We start from the raw sequence: 25,359 nt of genomic DNA on the forward strand, positions 1-25,359 counted from the left end.
CAAACTCCACACAGATAGTCACCCAAGGCCGGAATTGAACGCAGGCCCCTGGTGCTGTGAAGCAGCAGTGCTAACCACTGAGCCACTGTGCTGCCCAAAAGAGAGAAATAGGAGAGGCCAAAGATAGATCCTTGGGGACTATCAAGTCCAAGGAAAGGAAGGGAAGGCTGGAGATGGGAGAGTGAAGGTAGGTTTCAGGGTTATATTTCTGAGGACAGTTGATGACATTGGATCCAAAGGAGAGAGGACAGAAATAATACAGATAGGACAATGAAAATTATCTGTAAACACGGAAAACCTGATGGTGGAAGTTTAGTGGGAATAAGACCAACTGGTCTCATGAACAAGCTGAGCTCTGACAGGACAGGACTCGTCAAGACAGGAGACAGACAGAAACTAAAGAAAGATGCAAGATCAGGACTTGGATGAAAAGGAACTTCAGAGAGTTTGACTCAGTGCTCGTGGAGGGGAGGGAAGGGACAAAGGCAGCTGATCAGATTCTCTCATCCTTGGTAACAAAGAGGCTCTTATTGGTGGAAGTGAGGATGTAGGGGGAGAGGGAGAGTCCTTCAACAATAAATGACTAGTATCAGAGATATTAAAAAAGACAAAACAGTTATATGTTTCACACAAAACTAATTTATTTCACTTTATCCAGAACATGAACAGCTGGAACTGTTAAACATCCACAGAAATACACCCCAATTAACATGGGTCAGATGTGACTAACAGCCAAACCCAATCACGGTAGTTACTTGTGAACTCGCTTATGCCTCAATAAATGGGAAGACTGAGTGAATCTTTTCCCACATTCAGAGCAGGTGAATGGCTTTTCCCCAGTGTGAATACGCTTGTGTTTTAGTAGATTGGACAAATGGTTAAATCTCTTCCCACAGTTGGAGCAGCTGAGCGGCCTCTCCCCAGTGTGAATTCGCTGGTGTACAGTGAGTTGAGATGATTTCCTGAACCCAGTGCCGCAGTGAGAGCATCTGAACGGCCTCTCGTCAGTGTGAACGCGTTGATGGGTTACCAGTTCCCCAGAAGTTTTAAAGCACTTCCCACAGTCTCGGCATTTAAAAGGTCTCTCATCACTGTGAACGCGTTGATGAGACACCAGTTCCACAGAACTTTTAAAACGCTTCCCACAATGCAGGCATTCAAATGGTCTTTCATCACTGTGAACTCGCTGGTGTTTCAGCAAGTGCGATGACTGAGTGAATCCCTTTCCACACTCCGAGCAGGTGAATGGTCTCTCACCAGTGTGAACCCGCTGGTGTTTCAGCAGATCTGATAACTGAGAGCTTCCCTTCCCACATTCGGAGCAGGTGAAAGGTCTGTTCCCAGTGTGAACTCGCTGGTGTGCCATCAGATGGGATGACTGAGTGAACCCCTTCCCACACTCTGCGCAGCTAAATGGCCTCTCCCCAGTGTGAGTTCTCTGATGACCCAAGAAGTTGGAAAACTGAGTGAATCCCTTCCCACACTCAGGACAGGTGAATGGCCTGTGGCCATTGTGATCACGCTGATGTTTGAGGAGGGTGGATGACTGAGTGAAGGCCTTCCCACACTGAGGACAGGTGAACGGTTTCTCCCCAGTGTGACTGCGCTGATGTGTCTCCAGGTCAGATGGGTAATTGAATCCCTTCCCACAGTCCTCACATTTCCACGGGTTCTCCCCAGTCTGACTGCATTTGTGTCTGAATAAACCAGATGATCGGCTGAAGTCTCGTCCACACACAGAACACATGTACAGTTTCTCCCCAGTGCAAATGGTACGTTTTCCTTCCATGTTCAAAATGCATTGATTTTCAGGTTACCAGAAAATAGAAGACTCTTATCAAATCCCATTGTGACGTTCAGTTTGAAATTCCTAATTGCAAATTATCCTCTTCTGATGTCCTGTGAAATTGATTGAAAACAGGAAAAAGATAATAAGAGATAAGCCCACAAAAAATTGTTAAATTGAGCTGATTAAATATTGAAACCACAACTAGAAAATGTAACACATAAAGATTGGGACAACTATTGTAAGTAAATCATTGATTCACGAATGTCCTTCAAGCAAGAAACCCTGTCACTTGGTCTGGACTCACAGAAGACTTTTGCATCAATGGATGGAGACAGAAAGAGTCAGAGATAATTGGGAAAAGCTGAAGATGAATAAGAGGGCTTTTATAAGCCAAGCTCTCAACCTCCTAGAAAGACGAAGGCAGAAGGTTTATGTTAACTCTATCATCACGAGATTTATCACAATGTTACACATTGTACAGATCAGTGTGACATCCATACAGTAGGAACAGAAATATTGGAAAGAATTAAGCCATTGTTTTCAGTCCCCACTATGAACTCCACTCCCTGACCACTGACTCTCCCCGGTATCTGCACGAGACTTAATTACACTATTCACAATCAGGCAAAATATTTCACCGTAACGTGAGTTTTCAATAAAAGAACTGCGGATGCTGTAAATTGGAAACAAAAACAGAAGTTGCTGGAAAAGCTCAGTATCTGTGACGTGAAATTAGAGTTAACATTCTGAGGGTTCTGAGGAAGGGTATCTGGACCCAAAACCTTAACTCTGATTTCACTTCACAGATACTGCCAAACCTGCTGAGCTTTTCCAGCAACGTGTGTTTTTGTTTATGAGTTTTCAATAACAGGTTCACACCATCACCACCAATGTTCATGGTTCAAGGGATGAAGAATGTTATTGGCAAGAACTTGTCAGGTTGGAGAAAAGAAGATTTGGCGGACATTTGAATGGTGTGTTCAACTTTGACTGTTCAGTATAAAGCAAATGAGGAATGTTCTTCCCATTACCTGATCATAAATAGGACAGAATTCCACAGAGGGACGTGAGGAAGAGGTTAGATGGTGTGAGTGCTTACGACTAGGAAGTCGATGTTTACACTCAAAGGTGGATAATACCCAAGTTGTGATGAATACAGTGCCACTTAATTTCGATGTGCTGGGCGGTTTGAGTTTCCTGTCGTCAAATCCTCTGCAAATACCCTGCGGAAGAGGTTTACTCGCCGTCGCTGTTCATGTGAGTTGCAGATCTTTGGATACATGGAGCAGGACCTACCATGGCTAGAGCGAACTGGGGTGCAGGATTTGCGTCCTTTCCCTTCCTTGTGTACCGCAGCGCTGCCTCACCAATCAGACACTTCGTCAGCTTGACAGGCAACTAAGCCAGTCCGAGCTCTTGTTCTGAGCTGATGCTCCCCAGTCATTGAGAACATCGCCCCCCTACAAAGATGGCAGTGGCCCAGCCCTCAATGCCCCTAATAAAGATGGCGGCCGTCAACCTGGGAGCTGCGGCACATTTCGATGCACCACAGGAAAGGGGGAAAGAAATTCCTTATCGGGGTTAGATGGAGACTTACAAAACACATTTACGAATCACGCCCGACTGCCCACTGGATTCATTGCTCCTTCCACCCTGCCGTATTCTTACCGTTTGCGGATCCGAGAAACAAAGAACCATCGCTATTGCCCATTCTGCGCATGCTTAGGTACTGCGACTGCGCACCGCTCTCCCATTGTGTGAATACGGCGTATTCACCACCACGGAGGCTGCTGGGTACTACCTTCGCCATTAGCGGTTCTGTTTTTTTTGTCGTTATTTAATTTTTTTTAGTTATGGAGTAGGAACAGGAGTCGGAGAATCGAATCATAAAATTAGAAAGTAACATTTTATCAGCATAAAAAGTGGAGGATAAGCCCTTCATCAGAAAGTCCTGATGAAGAGCTTATGCTCGAAACGTCGTCTCTTCTGCTCGTCGGATGCTGCCTGACCTGCTCTGCTTTTCCAGCACCATACTTTTTGACTCTGATCTCCAGCATCTGAAGTCCTTACTTTCTCCGAAAAATTGGAGTGTCTGTTAAGTGGTTCCACATACTGCGTAACATTTCAATTACTGAAATGTGGGAACATGGTGTAACGTGCTCGTTACAAACAATTCAAGAGCTGACTTAAAGGAATGACAGGGCAGGCACGGCAAGTATTAAAAACAGAAAGAGCTGGAGAAACTCGGGTCTGGTAGCATCTGCGGACAACGAAACAGAGTTAACGTTTCAAGTCCAATATGACTTCGGAACTGAAAGGTGCTGAAAAATGGTGTTTTTTAGGTTTTTAACAAACGGATAGGAGAAACAAGCAGGACAAGTGGTGAAGATGCCCACAAACAAAGGTAAATGATGGTAGCTAAATGCAGAATAGGTGTTAAAAGACAGTGTGAATAGCAGAAAATGGGTCGGATGTGCTGACAGCAAATCAATGTGACCAAGACAGAGGGACGAAGGGGAATATGTTTTCAACGCAATGGAGTCTGCTCTCTCTCCACAAATACTGTCCAATCTGCTGAGTTTCAGGTAGAGGGTGGTGCGTATATGGAATTAGCTGCCAGAAGAAGTGATGAAGTCTGGTACAATTACAACATTTGAAAAAGACATCTGGATGGGTATATTAATAGGAAGAGTTTAGAGGGATATGGGCCAAATGCTGACAAATGGGACTAGATATCAAGATTGAGTCAAAGAAATTTAGGGTTTGAGGCACCTTCTCCCATATCCTTACCCCGACCCCACACATCAGGCCTTGTTATCACATGTCAGAGTCAAAAGGTGTGACATTGGAAAATGGCAACCGGTTGGGTAGCATCTGAGGAGCAGGAGAGTAGACGTTTCAAGCATAAGCTCTTCATCAGGAATGTGGGGAGGGAGCTGAGAGATAAATGGAAGGGGTTCGGACTGGGGTTAAGGTAGCTAGGAATTTGATAAGTAGATAAAGGTATGGGTGATGGTGGCAGGTTGGAGTGAAGGAATGAGCAGAGAGGTGGAAAAGAAGATGGACAGGTAGGACAGTTCAATAGGGCGGTGCTTAGTGGAGGGTTGGGTCTGGGATAAGGTGGGGAGAGGGGAAATGATGAAACTGGTGAAATCGACATTGATCCCATGTGGTTGGAGGGTCCCAAGGTGGAAGATGATGTGTTCTTCTTCCAGGCGTCTGGCAGCTTGAATTTGGCAGTGGAGAAGGCCCAGGACTTCCATGTTCTTGACAGAGTAGTAGTGTGAATTAAGTGTTCAGTAAGAGGGCAGTGAGGTTGATTGGTGCATTTGTCCTGGAAATGACCTCTGAAACATTCCGTAAGTTGGTGTCCTGTCTTGCCAACATGGTCTGCTACCACACACAGCCTATTGTTAGCTACTCATTGTCCTAATTTGTAGTTATTCATTCTTCTAGGGTGATCATTATCCACTCACTTATCTGTCCAACTGATCTTCCTTTACTTTGGGCTCTATCTCTGCCTATTGTTTATTCCTTTTCCCCCTACCCTTCCTTCTGCATAAAAACCAACGTTTTCTTAGCTACAATCAGTTTTGATCAGCTCAGAGGAAGGGTCACCAGACTCAAAACGTTAACTCTAATTTCTCTCCACAGTTTCTGCTGAGTTTTTCCAGAAATTTCTATTGTTAATAGATTTTAATTATTTAGAGGAGTACAGGCTTACTAGAAAGGAGCTCAGAAATGGATTGAGGTGAGCCAGGAGGGGACACGAAAAATGCTTGGCAAGAAGGATTAGGGTGAACCAAAGGCATTTTACTCATATGTGTGGAATAAGAGAACGATCAGGGAGAAGGTAGGGCCGATCAGGGATAGCATAGGAAACTTGTGCGGGGAATCTGAGCAGATACAGGAGGCCCTAACTGAGTTTTTTTGCCTTGGTTTTCACTAAGGAAAGGGACCTTGTTGTGAATGGGAACTTTGAGGAACTGCAAAACCACCTCGAACAGATCAAGATTGATGAAGTTGATGTGCTGGAAATTTTGGCAAAGATTAAGATTGATTAGTCTCCAGGCCAGACCAGATTTATCTTAGGTTGCTCTGGGAAGCAAGAAAGGAGGTTGCTAAGCCGCTGACAAAGACCTTTGCTTCCTCACTCTCCAAGGGAGTTGTACCAGAGGATTGGAGGGAGGTGAATGTTCCTCTTTTCAAATAGGGGAATAGGGAAATCCCTGGCAATTACAGACCAGTCAGTCCTACGTCTGTGGTCAGCAAGGTTTTGGAAAGAATTCTGAGGGATAGGATGTATGACTATTCGGAAAAGCATACCCTGATTAAAGGCAGTCAGCATGGCTTTGTGAAGGGCAAGTCATGCCTCACAAATCTTATTGAGTTCTTTTAAGAGGTGACGAGACAGGTTGATGAAGGTTGAGCAGTGGATGTGGTGTATATGGACTTCAGCAAGGCATTTGATAAGGTTCCCAATGGTAGGCTCATTCATAAAGTCAGGAGGTATGGGACACACGGAGATTTGGTTGTCTGGATTCAGAATTGGTTGGCTAACAGAAGGCAAAGAGTGGTTGTAGATGGAACGTATTCTGCCTGGAGGTCAGTGGTGTCCCGCAGGGCTCTGTTCTTGGGCCTCTGCTCTTTGTAGTTTTTATAAATGACTTCGATGAGAAGGTTGAGGGGTGGGTTATTTGCCGATGACACAAAGGCTGGAGGTGCTGTTGATAGTATCGAGGGCTATTGTAGGCTGCAGCACAACATAGACAGGATGCAGAGCTGGGCTGAGAAATGGCAGATAGAGTTCAACCTGGATAAATGCGAAGTGATGCATTTTTGGAAGGTTGAACTTGAATGCTGAATATAGGATTAAAGACAGGATTCTTGGCAGTGAGGAGGAACAGAGGGATCTTGGTGTTCAAGTGCATAGATCCCTCAAAGTTGCCACCCAAGTGGATAGGGTTGTTAGAAAAGCATATGGTGTTTTGGCTTGCATTAATAGGGGGGTCGAGTTTAAAAGCCATGAGGTTTTGCGGGTGAAACCACACTTGGAATATTGTGTCGGTGTCGAAGTAATGGAGGCTGGTACAATTAGAGCATTTAAAAGGCCTCTGGATGCATATATGAATAGGAAGAGTTTAGTGGGATATGGGCTAAGTGCTGGCAAATGGGACTAGATTAGGTTAGGATATCTGGTCAGCATGGACAAGTTGGACCTCAGGTTCTGTTTCCATTTCTATACATCTCTATGACTCAATTAGAATCTGGAATGCGCTGCCTGGAAACAGTGAGTCATACTACATAGAAACAGGCCCTTCATCCCACCAACAAACACCAAAATAGACTAATCCCATTTACCTGCAATTGGTCCACAGTCTACTGTGTCCTGACATTTTAAGTACTCATCCAGATGCTTCTTAAATGTTGTCGAATTACCTACCTCCACCACCCTCTCAGGTAGCATGTTCCATAGTTCTATCAACCTGTGCGTGACTGTTTTCCCTCAGATCTCCTTTAAACCACTTGCTCCTCACCTTAAAAATATGCTTTCTGATCTTAGACACATCTGCCATGGGGAAAACATTCTCACGCTCTACTCTGTCTATGCTTCTTGTAACTTTGTGTGTCTCAACTGGATGCCCCCTTCAGCTTCCTCTGTTCCAAGGAAAAGAAACACAGTCTATCTCGTCTCTCCTCGTAACAAAGACTTTTCATCTTGGGTTATATACTGGTGAAGCTTCTCTGCACCCCCTCCAGTACAACGGTTACAAAGCAGCAGTCGACATACCTTTGATAAATAAAACTGAAGCACTCAGAAAAGATTGCTTTGTCTCATAATCTAGTGAAACAAGTGTGAAATGTGGTATAACCTATCTCTTATCCTTAATCTGTTGTAAACGAGTGGTTAAATAAAATGGAATCCTTTCACCCACTCTAAAATTAACAAGTAACAATTTATTTATCTAACTCCAACAATGAACCAATTAACATTTGTTTTTGGAATTGAGTGGGTTCTACCAGAAGTTTTGTACCAAACTTAAGAAGCATGGTAGCACCGCTGACAGCTTTGCGAAAGAAGAACACAAATTTTCGGTGGACAGAACAATGCCAGGAGGCATTTGAGCATTTAAAAGCTGTGTTAACTTCTGCACCAGTTTTAGCCACACCAAGTTTCCTAAACCCCTTTAAAGTCGAGATTGACGCCAGCGATGTAAAGATTGGAGCTGTATTGATGCAGAAGGATGATGGCAGAATTGAAAGGCCACTTGGTTATTTTTCAAAGAAACTCAACATCCACCAGAGAAAATGCTCCACCATCGAAAAAAAAGTTATTGAGTTTGGTACTGGCTTTATACCATTTGTTACAAACAATGTTTCAGAGAACATATACAGCGCAGAACAGGCCCTTCAGCCCTCGATGTTGCGCCAACCTATGAATCCAATCTGAAGCCCAACTGACCTACACTATTCCATTATCATCTATAGGTTTATCCCCAAGGACCATTTAAATGCCCTTAAAGTTGGTGAGTACAGATCAAGGACAGAGAGGGTTTCAGAGATGGTTGTGTACACAGACCATAACGCTCTCACCTTTTTTGGAACGATTTAAAGACAGAAGTATGAAACTATTTTGTTGTGGTCTTATGTTACAGACTTTTAATTTACAAATTGTATATGTTGCAGGTCATAAAAATGTTATTGCAGATGCATGACCATGGATTTAATAAAAAATGTGGAGCTAAGACCAGCACGGTCCAATGTTATATATGTATGCAGAATCAGTACGAAAGGTATAACTTCACATTAAATACCTAGGCATAATAGATAATGCCCATTATCTCACAATAATGCCATTAAGATTTAGAAGAGAGAAAAGAAATGAAGCCATCTTTTCATCAGTCTTCGGAACCAACATGACTGGCGAACTCCATATGCTCGGACTTGGCTTGATGATGTCTTGAAACATCGCTTCCACTTCCTTCTGTCCTGTGCTGCTATGAGAGGATTTAGCCTGTAGGGGTGTTGTTTATCAGAACAGCATTCCCTACATCAACCTCATACACTATAGTATTCGTCCTCCCAATTCTAATTCTACATATGTCCTCATATTGCTTACAACAAGCCTTTCAAGTCAGTTTTCTGTTCCCAAGACTGATAGCTTATTAACCTATGCCATCCTGTCAGAACTTTCTCTAACTACAATAAGGACAATTACTGCAGCCATGGTGGCAGACAGGTAGCACATGATATTTGTGCCATAAATGTGTCAGGCAATAATCATTACCAATAAGATTCTAACCACATTCAATGGTATTACCATTACTAAGTACCCCAGTATCTACATTTTAACCGGAAACTGAACAGGACTCTCAATATGAATACTGTGGCTACAGGAGCAGGTCAAAGGCCAGGAATCCGGCAGTGAATAACTCACTTCCTGACTTCCAAATGTGTGTCCACCACCTACCAGCACAAATCAGAAGTGTGATAGAATACCACCCCTCCCCTCCTCACCTTCCTGGATGAGTGCAGCTTCAGCAGTACTCAAGAAACTTGATACCATCCAGATCAAAGCAATCTCCCTTGTGTGGTGCCACATCTCCAATCATTCAATCCCTCCATCATTGACACTGACTAGCTGCAATGTGTACCATCTACAGAATGCACTGCAGAAATTCACTAAGTGTCCTGAGGCAGCACTTTCGAAACCACAGCGACTTATTGTTTGGAGGACAATAGTAGCTACACAACAACACCACCACTTGCAAGTTCCCGTTCCCAGCAACCTAAGCTGGACTCATGCTGCCATTCCTTCGGTGTCGCTGGGTCAAAATCCTGGAACAAGTTGAAAGCTCGAAAAGCCAGTGTATCCATAATAGATCAAATGACCTTCTTCTGCATTGTCGCAATTATTTAATGCTGTAAACAAACACCTTAAATTATACAATAGATTAAGTTCACTGATACCTCTCCACGAGTGTGCAAATATAAAACTTCAGTCTGGGAATCACAGATTACTTAAAGATTTTAAAGCAGTTTATTAACAAGCAGAAAAGACATATGACCCACAATGGGTAAAAATGGTTTATTGATTCCAGATCGACAAATGTATGGGGACAAGTAAGAGGGCAGTGATCCCTGGGACTGGAAGCAGCAGTCTCACCAGAATAGTCTCCTGATCCCAGATCAGGTGGATGCTGATCTCCGTGGCTGGAAGTGGTGGCCACCTTGGAATGACCTGCTTTCGATGTATAGAAGATTAGATTCCCTACAGTGTGGAAACAGGCCCTTCGACCCAACCAGTCCACACCGACCCTCCGAAGAGCAACCCACCCAGACCCATTTCCCCTACATTTACCCCTTCACTTAACACTACGGGTGATTTAGCATGGCCAATTCACCAAATCTGCACATCTTTGGACTGTGGGAGGAAACCCCCGCAGACACGGGGAGAATGTGCAAACTCCATACAGACAGTTGCCTGAGGTGGGAATTGAACCCGGGTCTCTGGCGCTGTGAGGCAGCAGTGCTAACCACTGTGCAAAGGACAAAGCTGATCTCCAGTGCAAGGCCCTTTCCTGTGCAAATTTTCCCTCTTTCCTGTTGATTTAGTTTATTTTTGGGAGCCTTCTGAGAATCATTCACAAGAGTCAATCCCTCCTTTTCCCCTCAGAAGTCCATGGAGTCATTTTAGATTACATAGATTAGATTAGATTACTTACAGCGTGGAAACAGGCCCTTCGGCCCAACAAGTCCACACTGTCCCTCCGAAGAGCGACCCACCCAGACCTATTCCTCTACATTTACCCCTTCACCTAACACTACAGGGAATTTAGCATGGCTAATTCACCTAACCCGCACGTTTTTGGACTGTGGGAGGAAACTGGAGCACCCGGTCTTATTGTTTGCTGGGACGTCCTGTTTAACTTATGCTAGATCCCTCACCCTATAAAATTTGTCTTACGGCAGGGTGTGAGTGAGGGACACTTCCTTGGAAGGTAACATACATACACCATCAAAGTTTGTCAATGCAAGAAACCTTCTTCACAAGTGACAGAGGGAGCTATTCCTGTAATATTCAATTGATCTTTTCAGATTCTGCTTCCGCATTAGATAGCAACTTCTTACAAATCCCTCAACATGGAAAAGGAAATATCCTTTTAAAGCAAAATACTGTGATACTGAAACAAACACAGAATGCTGGAAAACCTCAGTAGGCTAACAGCATCTGTGGAGAGAGAAACAGTTAATGTTTCAAAGGACCATAAGACATAGGAGTGGAAGTAAGGCCATTTGGCCCATCGAGTCCACTCCGCCATTCAATCATGGCTGATGGGCATTTCAACTCCACTTACCAGCATTCTCCCCGTAGCCCTTAATTCCTCGAGACATCAAGAATCTATCAATCCCTGCCTTGAAGACATTTAGCGTCCCGGCCTCCACTGCACTCTGCAGCAATGAATTCCACAGGCCCACCACTCTCTGGCTGAAGAAATGTCTCCGCATTTCTGTTCTGAATTGACCCCCTCTAATTTTAAGGCTGTGTCCACGGGTCCTAGTCTCCTCGCCTAACAGAAACAATTTCCTAGCGTCCACCCTTTCCAAGCCATGTATTATCTTGTAAGTTTCTATTAAATCTCCCCTTAATCTTCTAAACTCCAATGAATACAATCCCAGGATCCTCAGCCGTTCCTCGTATTTTAGACCAACCATTCCAGGGATCATCCGTGTGAATCTCCGCTGGACACGTTCCAGTGCCAGTATGTCCTTCCTGAGGTGTGGGGACCAAAACTGGACACAGTACTCCAAATGGGGCCTAACCAAATGACAACATTGTATTCGCTTTCTTAATCACGGACTCAACCTGCACGTTCACCTTTAGAGAATCCTCGACTAGCACTCCCAGATCCCTTTGTACTTTCAAAATGGGTATGTCATGTCTTCAAAACTTGGAATATACTTATTGACTTCTTGCAACTGATTTCTGACTAACCCAGCTGTTTTTAAACTATGAGCTTGTTTTCCGAAGTTCCAGATCACATACTGCAGATAACTTACCAGCATGATTAGAATCAGTAACAGAAACCCTTGAGTTGCTTCCAAGAATAAATGTCAAGACATCTCCAACATGATAACTACCAATTTTGATTCATCCTCCGTACCTGCATATCATCTCACACAATTCTAGATCATGTCATAAGTATAAACGGTTTAAACGAAGCTCACATGTGGAACTTAAAGATTCTCAAGTTCTCTGTTCACCTGCAACCACCTCATGGAAATTTTCACAATCTAGATTTGACGTCCCTCTTTAATTTTACTCGTTCTGACAGAAATGGGAGTGTTTAATTCACTCCTGATCAGTTTAATGCCAGTTTCCCTGTGGAGTATGTGTCAATGCCTTGATGATTCAAAATGTTATCTGAATCTTTGATCTATATGAATCAATCAGTGCTGTTCTGTCGTCAATATGAAACATGTCTAGGACCTATTTTTCTTTGCAGGTTAACCAGATATTTTCCCATGTTAATTATCTGCAAGTTCACATTGGCATCTCAACATCATGCCAGTTATGCATCTCTCACAAGTCACTCTTGGTTTTTCAGGTGATCATAACAAAAGATCAAGAGGGTGTCTGTCTGGAGATACGTGCTAATCTCCTCCTGTATGGATCTGATATCTTGAATAGTGGCCAATCAAATTTGGTTTTCCCAACAAGTTGAGAGGCCAGGATACAAAAATAGATATCAATTTACTCATCAGATCAATGCTTTCCTAACTTTTCTGAGAACAGACAGCGATATCAAAGAATGAAGATAATAGAAAATTACAGCATAGGAACAGGCCCTTCGGCCCTCCAAGCCCACGCTGATCCAGATCCTCTATCTAAACCTGTTGCCTATTTTCAAAGGATCTGTATCCCTCTACTCCCTACCCATCCATGTATCTGTCTAGATACATTTTAAATGACGCTGTCGTGCCCACCTCTACCACCTCCGCTGGCAAAGTGTTCCAGGCACCCATCACCCTCTGTGTAAAGAACTTTCCACATATATCTCTCTCAAAACTTTCCTGTCTCACCATGAACTCGTGACCCCTAGTGACTGAGTCCCACACTCTGGGAAAAAGCTTCTTCCTAACCACCCTGTCTATACCTCTCATGATTCTGTAAACCTCAATCAGGTCACCCCCTCAACCTCTGTCTTTCTAAAGAAAATAATCCTAAACTACTCAATCTCTCTTCAAAACTAGCACCCTCCATACCAAGTAACATCCTGGTGAGCTCCCTCTGCATCATTTCCAAAGCATCCACATCCCTTTGGTAATGTGGCGACCAGAACTGTACACAGCATTCCAAATGTGGCTGAACTAATGTCCTATACAACTGTTACATGACCTGCCAACTCTTGTACTCGATACCCCGTCCGATGAAGGAAAGCATGCTGTATACCTTCTTGACCATATTGACCTGCGTTGCCAACTTCAGGGTACAATGGACCTGAACAGCCAGATCTCTCTGTACATCAATTTTCCCCAGGACTTTTCCATTTATTGTATAGTTCACTCTTGAATTGGATCTTCCAAAATGCAACACCTTGCATTTGCTCTGATTGAACGCTGACATTTCTATGCCCAACTCTCCAATCTATCTTTCTTCAGCTGCATTCTCTGACTGCTACTCCACCAATCATCTGCAAACTTGCTAATCAGACCACCTATACCTTCCTCCAGATCGCTTATGTATATCACAAACAACACGGATCCCTGTGAACACCAATGGTCATAGTTCTCCATTTTGAGGAACTCCCTTCCACTACTACTGTCTGTCTCCTGCTGCCCAGCCAGTTCTCTATCCATCTAGCTAGTACACCCTGGACCCCACGCAACTTCACCTTCTCCATCCGCCTACAATGAGGAACCTTTTCACATTGATCTATCCCATCAAAGTATACTCAAACTGAATCATTCCAATTCCCACTTGTTGGTATAATATTCTCCATCTTCTATAAGTGGAATATGCCATTAACTCATTCCTTCTCATTTAGGAGTGCTGAAGGAACTTTAATGGCTGATCTATTATTGATGTAATATGGCGTGTGTAGATCAGAGACAGGACTTGCAATCACTTTGGAAATAACACTCGTGTCTCCTGTTCTCAACACTTTGGCAAGAAAAATAACAAATCAAATAAAGCCAAATTTTAAAGCAGCTAACAGATCAATAGTGGGATTGATCTTCTCATATCATCTACAAGAGAAGTCTACAGCTGATAATTTAATCTAAAATACTGTCGGTGTCTGTGATGGGGCAAGTGAACCGTTATATTATGGGTGGCACGGTGGCACAGCAGTTAGCACTGCTGCCTCACAGCGCCAGAGACCCGGGTTCAATTCCCGCCTCAGGCAACTCTCTGTGTGAAGTTTGCACATTCTCCCCGTGTCTGCGTGGGTTTCCTCCCACAGTCCAAAAATGTGCAGGTTAGGGTGGATTGGCCATGCTAAATTGCCTGTAGTGTTAGGTGAAGGGGTAAATGTAGGGGAATGGGTCTGGGTGGGTTGCGCTTCGGCGGGGTCGGTGTGGACTTGTTGGGCCGAAGGGCCTGTTTCCATACTGTAAGTAATCTAATCTTAAAAAAAAATTAACTGAATAAGAATAACTCCAAGTATGAGTTACAAAATGCATGTAGAGTTTCAAAATGTTTGATTCCCAACGGTAAGTTTCAGCCTTGATGTTAAAGTTTGCACCAAACTCCACCCTTTTTAACTTTTTCATCGAGGGAGGTTGATGTAAAAAGTGAAAGTGAAATGTAAAAGTGAACCTTCATTTTATTTTACTCATTACTATTGCACTACATTTTAATTTTATTTCATGTATTTAGTTCAAATCATCACAACCTTTCAGGGGAACAACCTAGCTCTCAATGTCGGCAAAACCAAGGAACTCACTACTGACTTTCAGGCAGGATGTTACTCATGCCACACACACACACACACACACACACACACACACACACACACACACACACACACACACACCCCTTAACAGCACAGAGGTGGAACGAGTGGAAAGTGTCAAGCTCCTGGAAGTGGTCATCCACAACAGGCTTTCTTGGACTCTTCATGTGGACGCACTGGTTACAAAGGCCCAACAACGTCTCTTCTTCCTCAGGCAGCTGAGGAAATTTGACATGACGGCGAATACCCTCACCAACGTTTATAGGTGCACCATCTAGAGCGTTCTGTCTGGATGTATCACTACCTGGTATAGCAACTGTACCATTCAAGATCGGAGACAGTTACAGAGAACTCATCCCGGAATATCACAAAGGCCAACCTCCCATCTATAGAATCCATCTATCAGGCACATTGTCAAGGAAAGGCCGCCAGTATTCTCAAAGCTCCATCCCACCCTGGCAATGTTTTTCTACAACCTCTACCATTGGGGAGAAGGTACAGAAGCCTGAACACACACACCAGCCGGTTTTGTAACCGTTTCTACACTACTGTTGTTAGAATATTGAATGGACTCACAAACTCTTAACATTCCTCTGTACCTGTGTTTTTGTTTTTGCCGCTGTTTACCGATGATTTGCTTATCTATGCTATTTAACTCTGTGATCTGCCTATATTGCTTGCAAGACAAAGCTTTTCACTGTGCCTCGGTACACATGACAATAAATTCAATTCAACTGAACTATTCTGCTTGTATGCAATTAAACTTTCATAAAAGCAGACAACTGTGTGACCTAGCTTCACTTTCAGACCAAAGAAGAACCAACGTACATGTTAATCATTTATTGTACCAATTCTATTTAATACTTTTGTTTTGCGCTTTTTTCTCTTTTGTTTTTGCTTCAGGGAATTTTCCAAATGTCTGTCAAAAAGAATGAAATTAAGAAAGCTCACTTTTACAGGAATACAAAAGCTTTGGCCTCCACAGAGCTAAAAAGAAAGAATTGGACAGCCTGGAGTTTTCCAGTTTGAGAGATACAGATGACACTTTAAGCTAAAGCATAACTTCTGGAATCAAACATCTTGGTGCCTTTGAATCATAGAATTCCTACAGCATGGAAACAGGCCCTTCAGCCCAACAGGCCCCTACCCACCTCCAAAGAGTAACGCAACCAGACCCATTCCCCTACTACTCTACATTTACCCCAGACCTCGGGCAACTGTGGGGAGTTTGCACATTCCACCACCGCCTTCCCCCCCCCCCCCCACTCCACCCCCACCCCGTGTCTGCGCGGGTTTCCTCCAGGTGCTCCGGTTTCCTCCCACAGTCCAAAGATGTGCAGGTTTGGTGAATTAGCCGTGCTAAGTTGCCCGTAGTGTTAGGTGCATTAGTTAGGGTCTGGGTGCATTGCTCTTCGGAGGGTCGGTGTGGACTTGTTGGACCAAAGGGCCTGTTTCCACACTGTAGGGAATCTAATTTAATCTAATGCACTTGACTTACACATCACTGAGCGCCACGGACAATTTAGCACAAACAATTCACCTGACCCTCACATCTTTAGATTGTGGGAGGAAAACAGAGGACCTGGAGGAAACCCACACAGACACGGGGAGAACATGCAAACTCCACACAGTCACCCGAGGCAAGAATCGAACCTGGGTCCCTGGCACTGTGAGGCAGCAGTGCTAACCACTGAGCCACTGTGCCACCCTAATTAACATGTATTTTGGAATCCACTCCTAAAGGTTTGTTTTCACTCAATAATTATATTTCACTTTATTCATCTGTGAGACCAAAGGCCAGATGAATGTGTGAATCCTTTCCTACATACGGAGCAAATGAATGGCTTCTCCCCAGTGTGAACTCGGTGTGCACTGAGGGTGGATGAATGTCTGAAGAAGGGCTCAAGCCCGAAATGTCAACTCTCCTGCTCCTTGGATGCTGCCTGACCTGCTGCGCTTTTCCAGCAACACATTTTCAGCTCTGATCTCCAGCATCTGCAGTCCTCACTTTCTTCTTTCTGCTATAACCGTCAATATAGCACATCACCAAATACCTTCTTGAAATCTAAGTACATGGACACATACCCTTCTATCGATGGCATGGTAATTACTCCTTCAAAAACTCCAATAAATTAATCAAATATGATTTTCTTTTCATGAAGTCTGCTGGATCTTCCTGATTTTTGCTTTCTAAGTGGTGGCACGGTGGCTAGCACTGCAGCTTCACAGCGTCAGGGAACCGGGTTCAATTCCGCCCTCAGATGTCTATATGCAGTTTGAACATTCTCTGTGTCTTTGTGCATTTCCTCCGGGTGCTGCAGTTGCCTCCCACATTCCACAGATGTGCACATTGGGCGATTTAGCGTGGCCAATCCACCTTCAGTATGCAGGCTAGGTGGATTAACCATGCAAAATGGTGTCTGGATGGGATACTCTTTGGTGAATTGGTGAGCCTCAATGGGTCAAATGGCCTGCTTCCATGCTGGATTTTATGATCCCAAGTGCACAACTGTAGTTTCTTTAATGATTACTTCTAATGGCTTCCCCATGACAGAGATCATGTTAAGTGACCTACACGTTCATGTTATCAGCTTCCCTCCATCTTGAATAGACAGGGTTTTTCGGGGTGTTGCACTTTCCCAGAGAATAGATGGTTGTGAATGTGCAGAAATAGATCAGACTTTTGTGCTTAAGCAATTCAGCTATGGTTACATCCTTGCCAGGGACCTCTCTGCTTGCTGTGTAATCAAGGGCTGTTTCTAAACCAAGCAATGAGGGTTCCTTGTCAATGATGACAGGAAGCTGCTGAAAATGCCAAACAAAACTGGGAAATGTGCAATCTCAGAGGGGTACAACTCAAAGTTGCGTACATTCCACTGGGATACTTACATCTGTCGGTAAGAATTTAAGTAACTACCAATTTCAGGGAGACAACCTTGTAGCTCCACTTGACCCCAAATGCAGCATGTGGATTTCCACTGTTACAGGCAGTTTGGATTCCTTGACATGCTCTTTGCACAGTAGCTCTCCATACTTCACACAGTCATTCTGGTGACTTTCAGGTGATGCAACGTTCTAGCATATCGGGTTGATGTTGTGCTTCAGGTCAGTTTTGCTTTGTGCTTCAATGACAAGTCACGTCTACCGAACAGGACACAGACCATTCTTTGTTGTGGGTCCTACTTTTACCAAACACTGCTGCTGCTGCTGTGTCGAAAATGACTGAATTCAGAAACTTGCAAGGTTCATCACTCATGATCTTGATCGATGAAGCTTTTATTTTTCTGTAAAATGTCTCACTAAATTGTCAAGGTACATGAAACAATATAATTTCAAAATGCTGCTCTGTGCAAGTCTGTAAGAACTGTCACCAAGTATGGGTCAACACTGTCTAATTGGAAATGTTCATCAGTGGAACGTCTCAGATACTGTGTTGGAGAGTTTGCACCATAGATCAATAGAAGTTTAAAGTAAAAGTTGATAAGTGTATTGTAATCAAGTTCCTTTAAAAGGGACACTGCAGCCCCAAAAATCAGAACAGATACACTTATCAAGATTGTTAACATCAACAGAGACATCATCAAAAACTATTTCAACTATAAATCTTGAACGTGATTAACAGGTGAATTCAAACTCTGTTGACGCTTATGAATTCTCTGATGTGTCAGCAGATTGGATGACAGAGTAAATCCCTTCCCACAAGTAGAACAGGTGAATGGCCTCTCCCCAGTGTGAACTCGCTTGTGCACATTCAAATCAGATGCAGATCTGAACCTTTTTCCACACGCAATGCAGCTGAATTGCCTCTCCCCCGTGTGAACTCGCTTGTGAGACCAAAGGCCAGATGAATGTGTGAATCCTTTCCCACACACGGAGCAAATGAATGGCTTCTCCCCAGAATGAACTCGTTGGTGTGCACTGAGGGTGGATGAATGTCTGAACTGCTTTCCACACTGAGTGCAGCTGAATGGCATTTCCCCACTGTGAATTCGCTGGTGTAATATGAGGCTGGCTGACTGAGTGAATCCCTTCCCACACACAGAACAGATGAACCTTCTCTCCCCTGTATGAGTGCGCTGATGTGCAATGAGATTGGAAGAAGACCTGAAACTCTTTCCACAGTGAGTGCAGTTTAATGGCTTTTCTTCAGCGTGAATTCGTTGGTGCACTACCAGGTTGGATGACTGAGCAAATCCCTTTCCACATTTGGAGCAAGTGAATGGCTTCTCCCCAGTATGAATTCGCTGGTGTGCAGTGAGGGTGTTTGAATGCTTAAACCTCTTCCCACACTGAGTGCAGCTGAATGGCCTCTCCTCAGTGTGAATTCGCTGGTGTAGCAGGAGGCTGCCTGACTGACTAAATCCCTTTCCACACACAGAGCAGATAAATGGCTTCTCTCTAGGATCATCTTGTGACGTGAGGCCAGTTGAAGACTTCAACCTCCTTGTAGTGGAAATGTCACTGAATAACTTATTCCCAGTGTGAATTCGCTGGTGGGACCAAAGTCCTGATGACTGAGCAAATCCCTTCCCACACACAGAGCAGATGAATGACTTCTCGCCAGTGTGAATTAGTTGGTGCGCAGTGAGATTTGAAGACTGCCTGAACTTTTTTCCACAGTGAGTGCAGCTGAATGGCCTTTCCTCAGTATGAATTCGCTGGTGTGCAGTGAGGTTGCATGACTGCCTGAATTGTTTTCCACAGTAAGTGCAGCTGAATGGCTTCTCCTGAGTGTGAATTCGCTGGTGGTACATAAGGCTGGATGATTTAGTAAATCCCTTCCCACACACGGAACAGATGAATGGTCTCTCACCTGTATGACTGCGTCGATGAATTTCCAGCAGAGATGGATAATCAAATCCTTTACTGCAGTCCTCACATTTCCATCGTTTCTCCATGCTCTGTGTGTTCTTGCATCTCCCCAGATTGAACGATCAGTTGAAGCTTTTTTTAAGGACACAACACTGATATTTTCTCCACACTGTGAATGTTGTGATTTTTTTCAGGCTGTGTAATTCATTAAAGCTCTCTCCATAGTCAGTGCACTCAGTCAGACCACGTTAACTGGTTAGCGCTCTTTTCACAACCTTTGCACCAGAACATTCTCATTCTGGGGTGTGTGATAGTTTCAGTGTTTTGCTAAATCATCCTCAGGTATGAAATATTTCCCCACATGCAAAGCATCAGACATTTCTCCTTTCATATTCAAAATCCAATCATAGTCAGGTCCTGCTGAATGGGATGACTGTAACATCTTCTTGTGGTGTTCGACTACATTTTCCAGTCTGTAAATGCAGGATTGAAAAAAATCACAAAAGACATACCTAACGATTCCCATTCACTATTTCCCCAAAGACCTGACATCCTCAACAAAATGGCCGCCGGTTGGCGGGGTCATTCCCTCACCAAGATGGCGAGCTAACAGTTGCCTAGGTAACCTGGGACCACTTCGGGAGACCGTGCCCCGCATCACTGGCACCCACTCACAAGATGGCGGTCAGAGGGCCCACCCGCTGAGTAAACACGCCTAGAGATTCCCATTCGGAGCCTCAGGCTTCCTCCAGGAATTGATAATGTTACCAGGCCTCAGTGCCGCGGTTTCCATGCTTAGCCTTCCTCAATCTCGTCGTGACACCCGACCGTCCACTCCTCCTCGTGCTGTCTCCATGACTGACACTGAGCATGCTCAGAGCACAGACTGCTTCTACTTTGCGCACTGGGCTACCGTAGTCACTGATAGGGGGTTTTCTTCAGCGCAGGGCGGTCTGGGTAAACAAAACGCCATTAATCTGCACTCTCCCGCCCCTCCCCCGGTAATTGACAGTCGCTCTCTGCAACGTGGGGCATTCTGGGTAGACCAACTGGACATGACGGACAGCTGAGATATTTATAAACTTTGTGAAATATAGAAACACATTCGTCTGATAGGAGATCATGTTAACATGAGCAGACAGCGGTGAGAAAACTTCTGAGAAGCACCACATTGACAATTGGTATTTAATTAAACGAAAACAAAGAAGTGAGTGGTATATTTGCTTACAATTTAATCAATCTAATTGGGGTTACACTTGAGATTTGTGCAGCACCCCGAGTTTATTAATCCACTCCCTGGCGAATCTTTGATTCTTCACATCTTCTTCACCACAGACTGATTCTGTATTCACAGCTCAATCACCCAAACTTGCACTGGGGCATAAGTTCATTATATCAGTAAGGAATAAAACAGCCTCTTCTGCATTAGTGCACTACAGACCCATGATGTTGTTGTATTATTGAGTGTTTCCAATCAGGAGAGGGCATACATATGGTTCTGATCACCAAAGAGCATGTCTGCAGTGGTTGCCTCATGCTTCAATATGCTTTCAAACAAGAGTGTCGCAGCACCCTGCTCAGTGACAAAATTCTAGTGCTTGAGGTCCTGTTATGCTGGAGTGAGAGCTCAAGTCCATGTGACCATTGTTTTCACAGCCAGGGTGCACACCAAATGACGTAATCCACCCCAGGCCATGATCCTGACCTTTCATGCATGTGCTGGCCCACTGAAGGCACTACTTGTTGTTTTCAGAGCATGTTCTTGAGTGTTGATCATTATTTCACCCCAATGCAGAGCACTGAAATTGCAGATAAGTTTCAAGAGTTTTTAATTTTATTACCTACCTATACAATTCCCTCTGATTTATTGCAATTATTTCAGCATTGCTTTAGTTTTGTTCAAATAAGACAGGCTAAACTAATGGACCATTATCATTAAACCATTGTTTTATTATTTCTCTCCTGCTCCAACCTTAATATTTTTCTGTATTGACTAAATGCATTTCCCATCGAATGCTTTTTGCCTCTTCATTTCCAGTTTGAATTCATTTCATTTTAATTTGAATTAACCAAAGGAATAATATTTCAAACTGAAATAAAACTAAAATGAAAAATAAGTTTTCACTTAATTTATGTGGACCTGGCTAAGTCCTTCCAAATCAATCTCCTGTCTGGTAATGGAGAGGCAGAAGAGTAAATGCTTTAATGAGAGTGTGTGTGCATGCATGTAAGGAAATATGACTGTGCGCAAGGGAATGCTTAAAAGAGAGTGAATGAGAATGTATGTGAGAGGGCATGGAAGAAAGAGAGATAGAAACAGAGTATGTCTGTGTATATACCCAATCTGTACTGGTAATGAACTGAATGCCCACAAGGCACATACTTACACACAGAGACATTGGGCTGTAGACACATGTGGACACAACAAGCAAGCTCTGCCTTTCATCCTCCTTCCGCAAAAACCTAATCACCCATCAAACTCGGCGAGAAGGAAAACACAGGCTGAAAGGCATCTCATTTCTAACGTCCACTTTTTTAATGAACACCGCACAGCTTGGAGTGTGCACCAGTAGAGCCAAATGAGAAGTCAGCATTAGTTAGATCCAACTCTTCAGCTTTCCAACCCCATCCCATTCTCTGGGGGTTTGGAGCCCAGTTTGTCTCTCCTTACCATTGCATATTAAGGGTTTTTTTTAAAGCTAACTCTACTCTTTGGCCATTTCTTAATGGATATATTTATTGAATCTCATTCAAAAAGAGTATTGCTTTGAGACTTTTTTGTTGCTCAGCAAGTTGCTTCATACCTTAACTTACTTTGATGTTCATGCTTAATGTTGTGCCAAAGCAGATTTCACGCAAGTGATGCTGGGTTTCTTACTGCAGAGAAATGGTAAGCTATCAATAAATCTGATTGCTTTTTAGAGGGCTGACAAAATAGGTTATTTTTGCTTCAATAGAAATAGGAAGTGTTAAATTGTTTAATACATCGAACAGTATCTATGCAAATGTCAGTGACTCTTTAATCTTAAACTGTGCACATTGTAGATCTGGAACATTGATTCTTGGCCTGGTGGGAATTTCTAGAATTTTCTGTTTCTATTTCAGATTTCCAATACCTAACATATTTTGCTGTTGACTATCTACACAATGCTAGGCATTTGTCAATGTGGTCAGTTTAACATAAAATAAGAATATATTTATTGCTCAAGGCAAAGTGGCCCGATGTAGAGTCTTCTCGACTTGAAACATTAGCTTGGTCTCTCTGCATGGATGCTGCCTGACCTGCTGTGATTTCCAGCATTTTTTGTTTCCCAGTGCAATATTTTCTGTTGGCCAAGCCTTTTGAGTATTGCAGACTGGATATGCATAGAGAGAGGGCCAGGCTCAATGAAGCAAAGCTGGTTGCAAAATATGAACAACCATACTGTGCATACATGTCTGACAAAGTTGTGAAGTAAATCAACATTAAATCTGAGTTTTCATTGGGCTTTATGAATAATAGAAGACGGTAGGCAAGGTGTTTTTGCTAAGTCCACATGAAATGGGTTGAAACCATTGTATCTCCAGTGTACAATGGTTTCCAATTCTGAAACTAGAAGGATGTTGGGCAAGATTGGGGTTATTGAGGCCCAGAAGCACGTGAAGAACCAATACCCATAATTTCTTTTCCTGGGTCTGGTTACAGCACAGAGGGAGGCATTTGACTTACTGTGTCTATGTCAACTCTCTGCAATAGCAATACACCTAGGCCCATTTTTCTAATTTGGCCCTCTACTTCTGTTCTCTTCAGATAATTGTTCAATTCTCTTTTAGAAGCCTCAAGTGGATCTGCCTCCACCATATTCTCAGGCAGTGCTGTACAGATCTCAGTGAAGCAATTTTTTTCTCTCATATCAGCAGGTCTCCTCTGGTTCTCAACACTTCCACCAGCAAGAACACTTTCTCTCTATTTTCATTGTCCCAACATTGGGCAGCACGGTGGTTGAGCGGTTAGCACTGCTGCCTCACAGCACCAGGGACCCAGGTTTGATTCCAGCCTCAAGCAACTGTCTGTGTAGAGTTTGCACATTCTCCTCGTGTCGGTGTGGGTTTTTTCTGGGTGCTCCAGTTCGCTCCCACAGTCCAAAGATGTGCAGGTTAGGTGAACTGCCCATGCTAAATTGCCCATAGTGTTCAGGGATTTGGAGGTGAGATGCATTAGTCAGGGGAAATGTAGAGTAATAGGGTAGGGGAATGGGTCTAGGTCGGTTGCTCTTCAGAGGGTCGGTGTGGATTTGTTTGGCCAAATGGCCTATTTCCACACTGTAGGGATTCTATGATCTCATGATTCTGAAAACCTGTACTGAAGTTTCTCTTAATTTTCGGTTCTTCAGGGTGTAAAGTCCTGATATCTCCAATATATCCATATAACAGAAGTTCCTTAGTAATGGAACAATTCTTAGGAATGCCTTTGTCTCCTCTTAAAAAGTGGGCATTCAGCAAAATATTAAAATTCAAGCCAAATCAATATTTATGCAGATTGTTCAATTTCTTTAATTTCTCTAGTCCACGTCTGTATTTTAAAAGTCGAGAGTATAGTGCTGGAAAAGCACAGATCAGGCAGCATCCAAGGAGCAGGAGAATCAACGTTTCGAGCATAAGCCCTTCATCAGGAAGGGTATCTGCAATCCTCACTTTCTACTACCTGTACATTAAAAGCCCAGAATCGTCCATTAATTAACCATGTCATTAACCTGACCTTCAACAAGAGGAACTGTAACTAACACACACACACACACACACACAAAAGTATAGGGATTTCGTAACCCATCCAAGATGGAAAATGATCATACCAAGAAGAGTCTGTTCATCTACCCTGTATGATGGAAGATATTCACTCAGTCATTCAACTTGCTTTTGCATCAGCAAGTCACAGTGGATGATCTGTTCACCTCCTCTGTTGTAAGGATCAATTCACTCCGTTATTTAAAGACTATGACTATGACTATGACTCTATCAAAAAGTTCACACAACATAGAGTATGTGTTGTCTGTGTGTAGTTATTTAATGAGGACAGGTTGGTATGTTGGACTCAAAACACTGACCCTGCTTCCTCTCACAGATGACGCCTGCTGACTTTCTCCAGCAATATTTGCTTTTGGGCCTGTACTTATTGGACTTCAGAAGAATAAGAAGAGATTTTATTGAAACATATAAAATTCTTAGGGGCTTTGCAGGCTAGATATGGAAAAGGTATTTCCCCTGTGGTTGAGTCTAGAACCAGGGCCATCATCTCAGTATAAGGGTTACCTATTTCTAACAGAAACAAGGTGGAATTTCTTTTATTTGAGGGAAAAGAAAATGTGGAATTCTTTGCCACAGAGGACTGTTAAGGCTGGGTCATTAAATGCATCCAATGCTGAGATAGATAGATTTTTAATCAATAAGGGAATTGTGGATTATGGGGAAAAGACAGTATTGAGAATCATCAGATGAGTTATGATCTCATTGAAATGCAGAGCAGACTCAATTGGATGGCTATTCTACTTGTGTTTCGACATCCTGTGGTCTCACCCTTCCCTATCTCTGTCATTTTCTCCAATCCCACAACCTTCTGAGGTATCTGTGCTTCCCTAATGTGGATTTCTGGAGTATTCCCAGTTTTAGATACTTCACAATTGATGGTTGTGTCTTTATTCGTCAGCCGGAAGGTCTGGAATGACATCCCTCCACCTTTCTACCTCAATTTCTCTATTTTAAAATACTCCTGAAAACGTCCCTTTTGATCCACCTTCTGGTCACCTGTCCTAATATCTCTTT

At 43.4% G+C, this 25,359-nt stretch overlaps 1 protein-coding gene across 1 annotated transcript; it reads right to left on the reverse strand.

Annotated features, from left to right (window-relative positions):
• Positions 1 to 659: 659 nt before the first annotated feature.
• LOC132836132 (gastrula zinc finger protein XlCGF57.1-like) lies at positions 660 to 20,301 on the reverse strand. The gene is made up of 2 exons (XM_060855444.1): positions 18,552 to 20,301; positions 660 to 1,669 (listed from the first exon to the last, which is right to left on the reverse strand). Exons 1-2 carry the CDS (start codon positions 19,644 to 19,646, stop codon positions 752 to 754), a joined length of 2,013 nt encoding a protein of 670 aa, XP_060711427.1. The 5' UTR covers positions 19,647 to 20,301; the 3' UTR covers positions 660 to 751.
• Positions 20,302 to 25,359: the final 5,058 nt, after the last annotated feature.

This window comes from Hemiscyllium ocellatum, chromosome 46 (genome assembly GCF_020745735.1).
Source record: "Hemiscyllium ocellatum isolate sHemOce1 chromosome 46, sHemOce1.pat.X.cur, whole genome shotgun sequence".
Lineage (NCBI taxonomy): Eukaryota > Metazoa > Chordata > Chondrichthyes > Orectolobiformes > Hemiscylliidae > Hemiscyllium > Hemiscyllium ocellatum.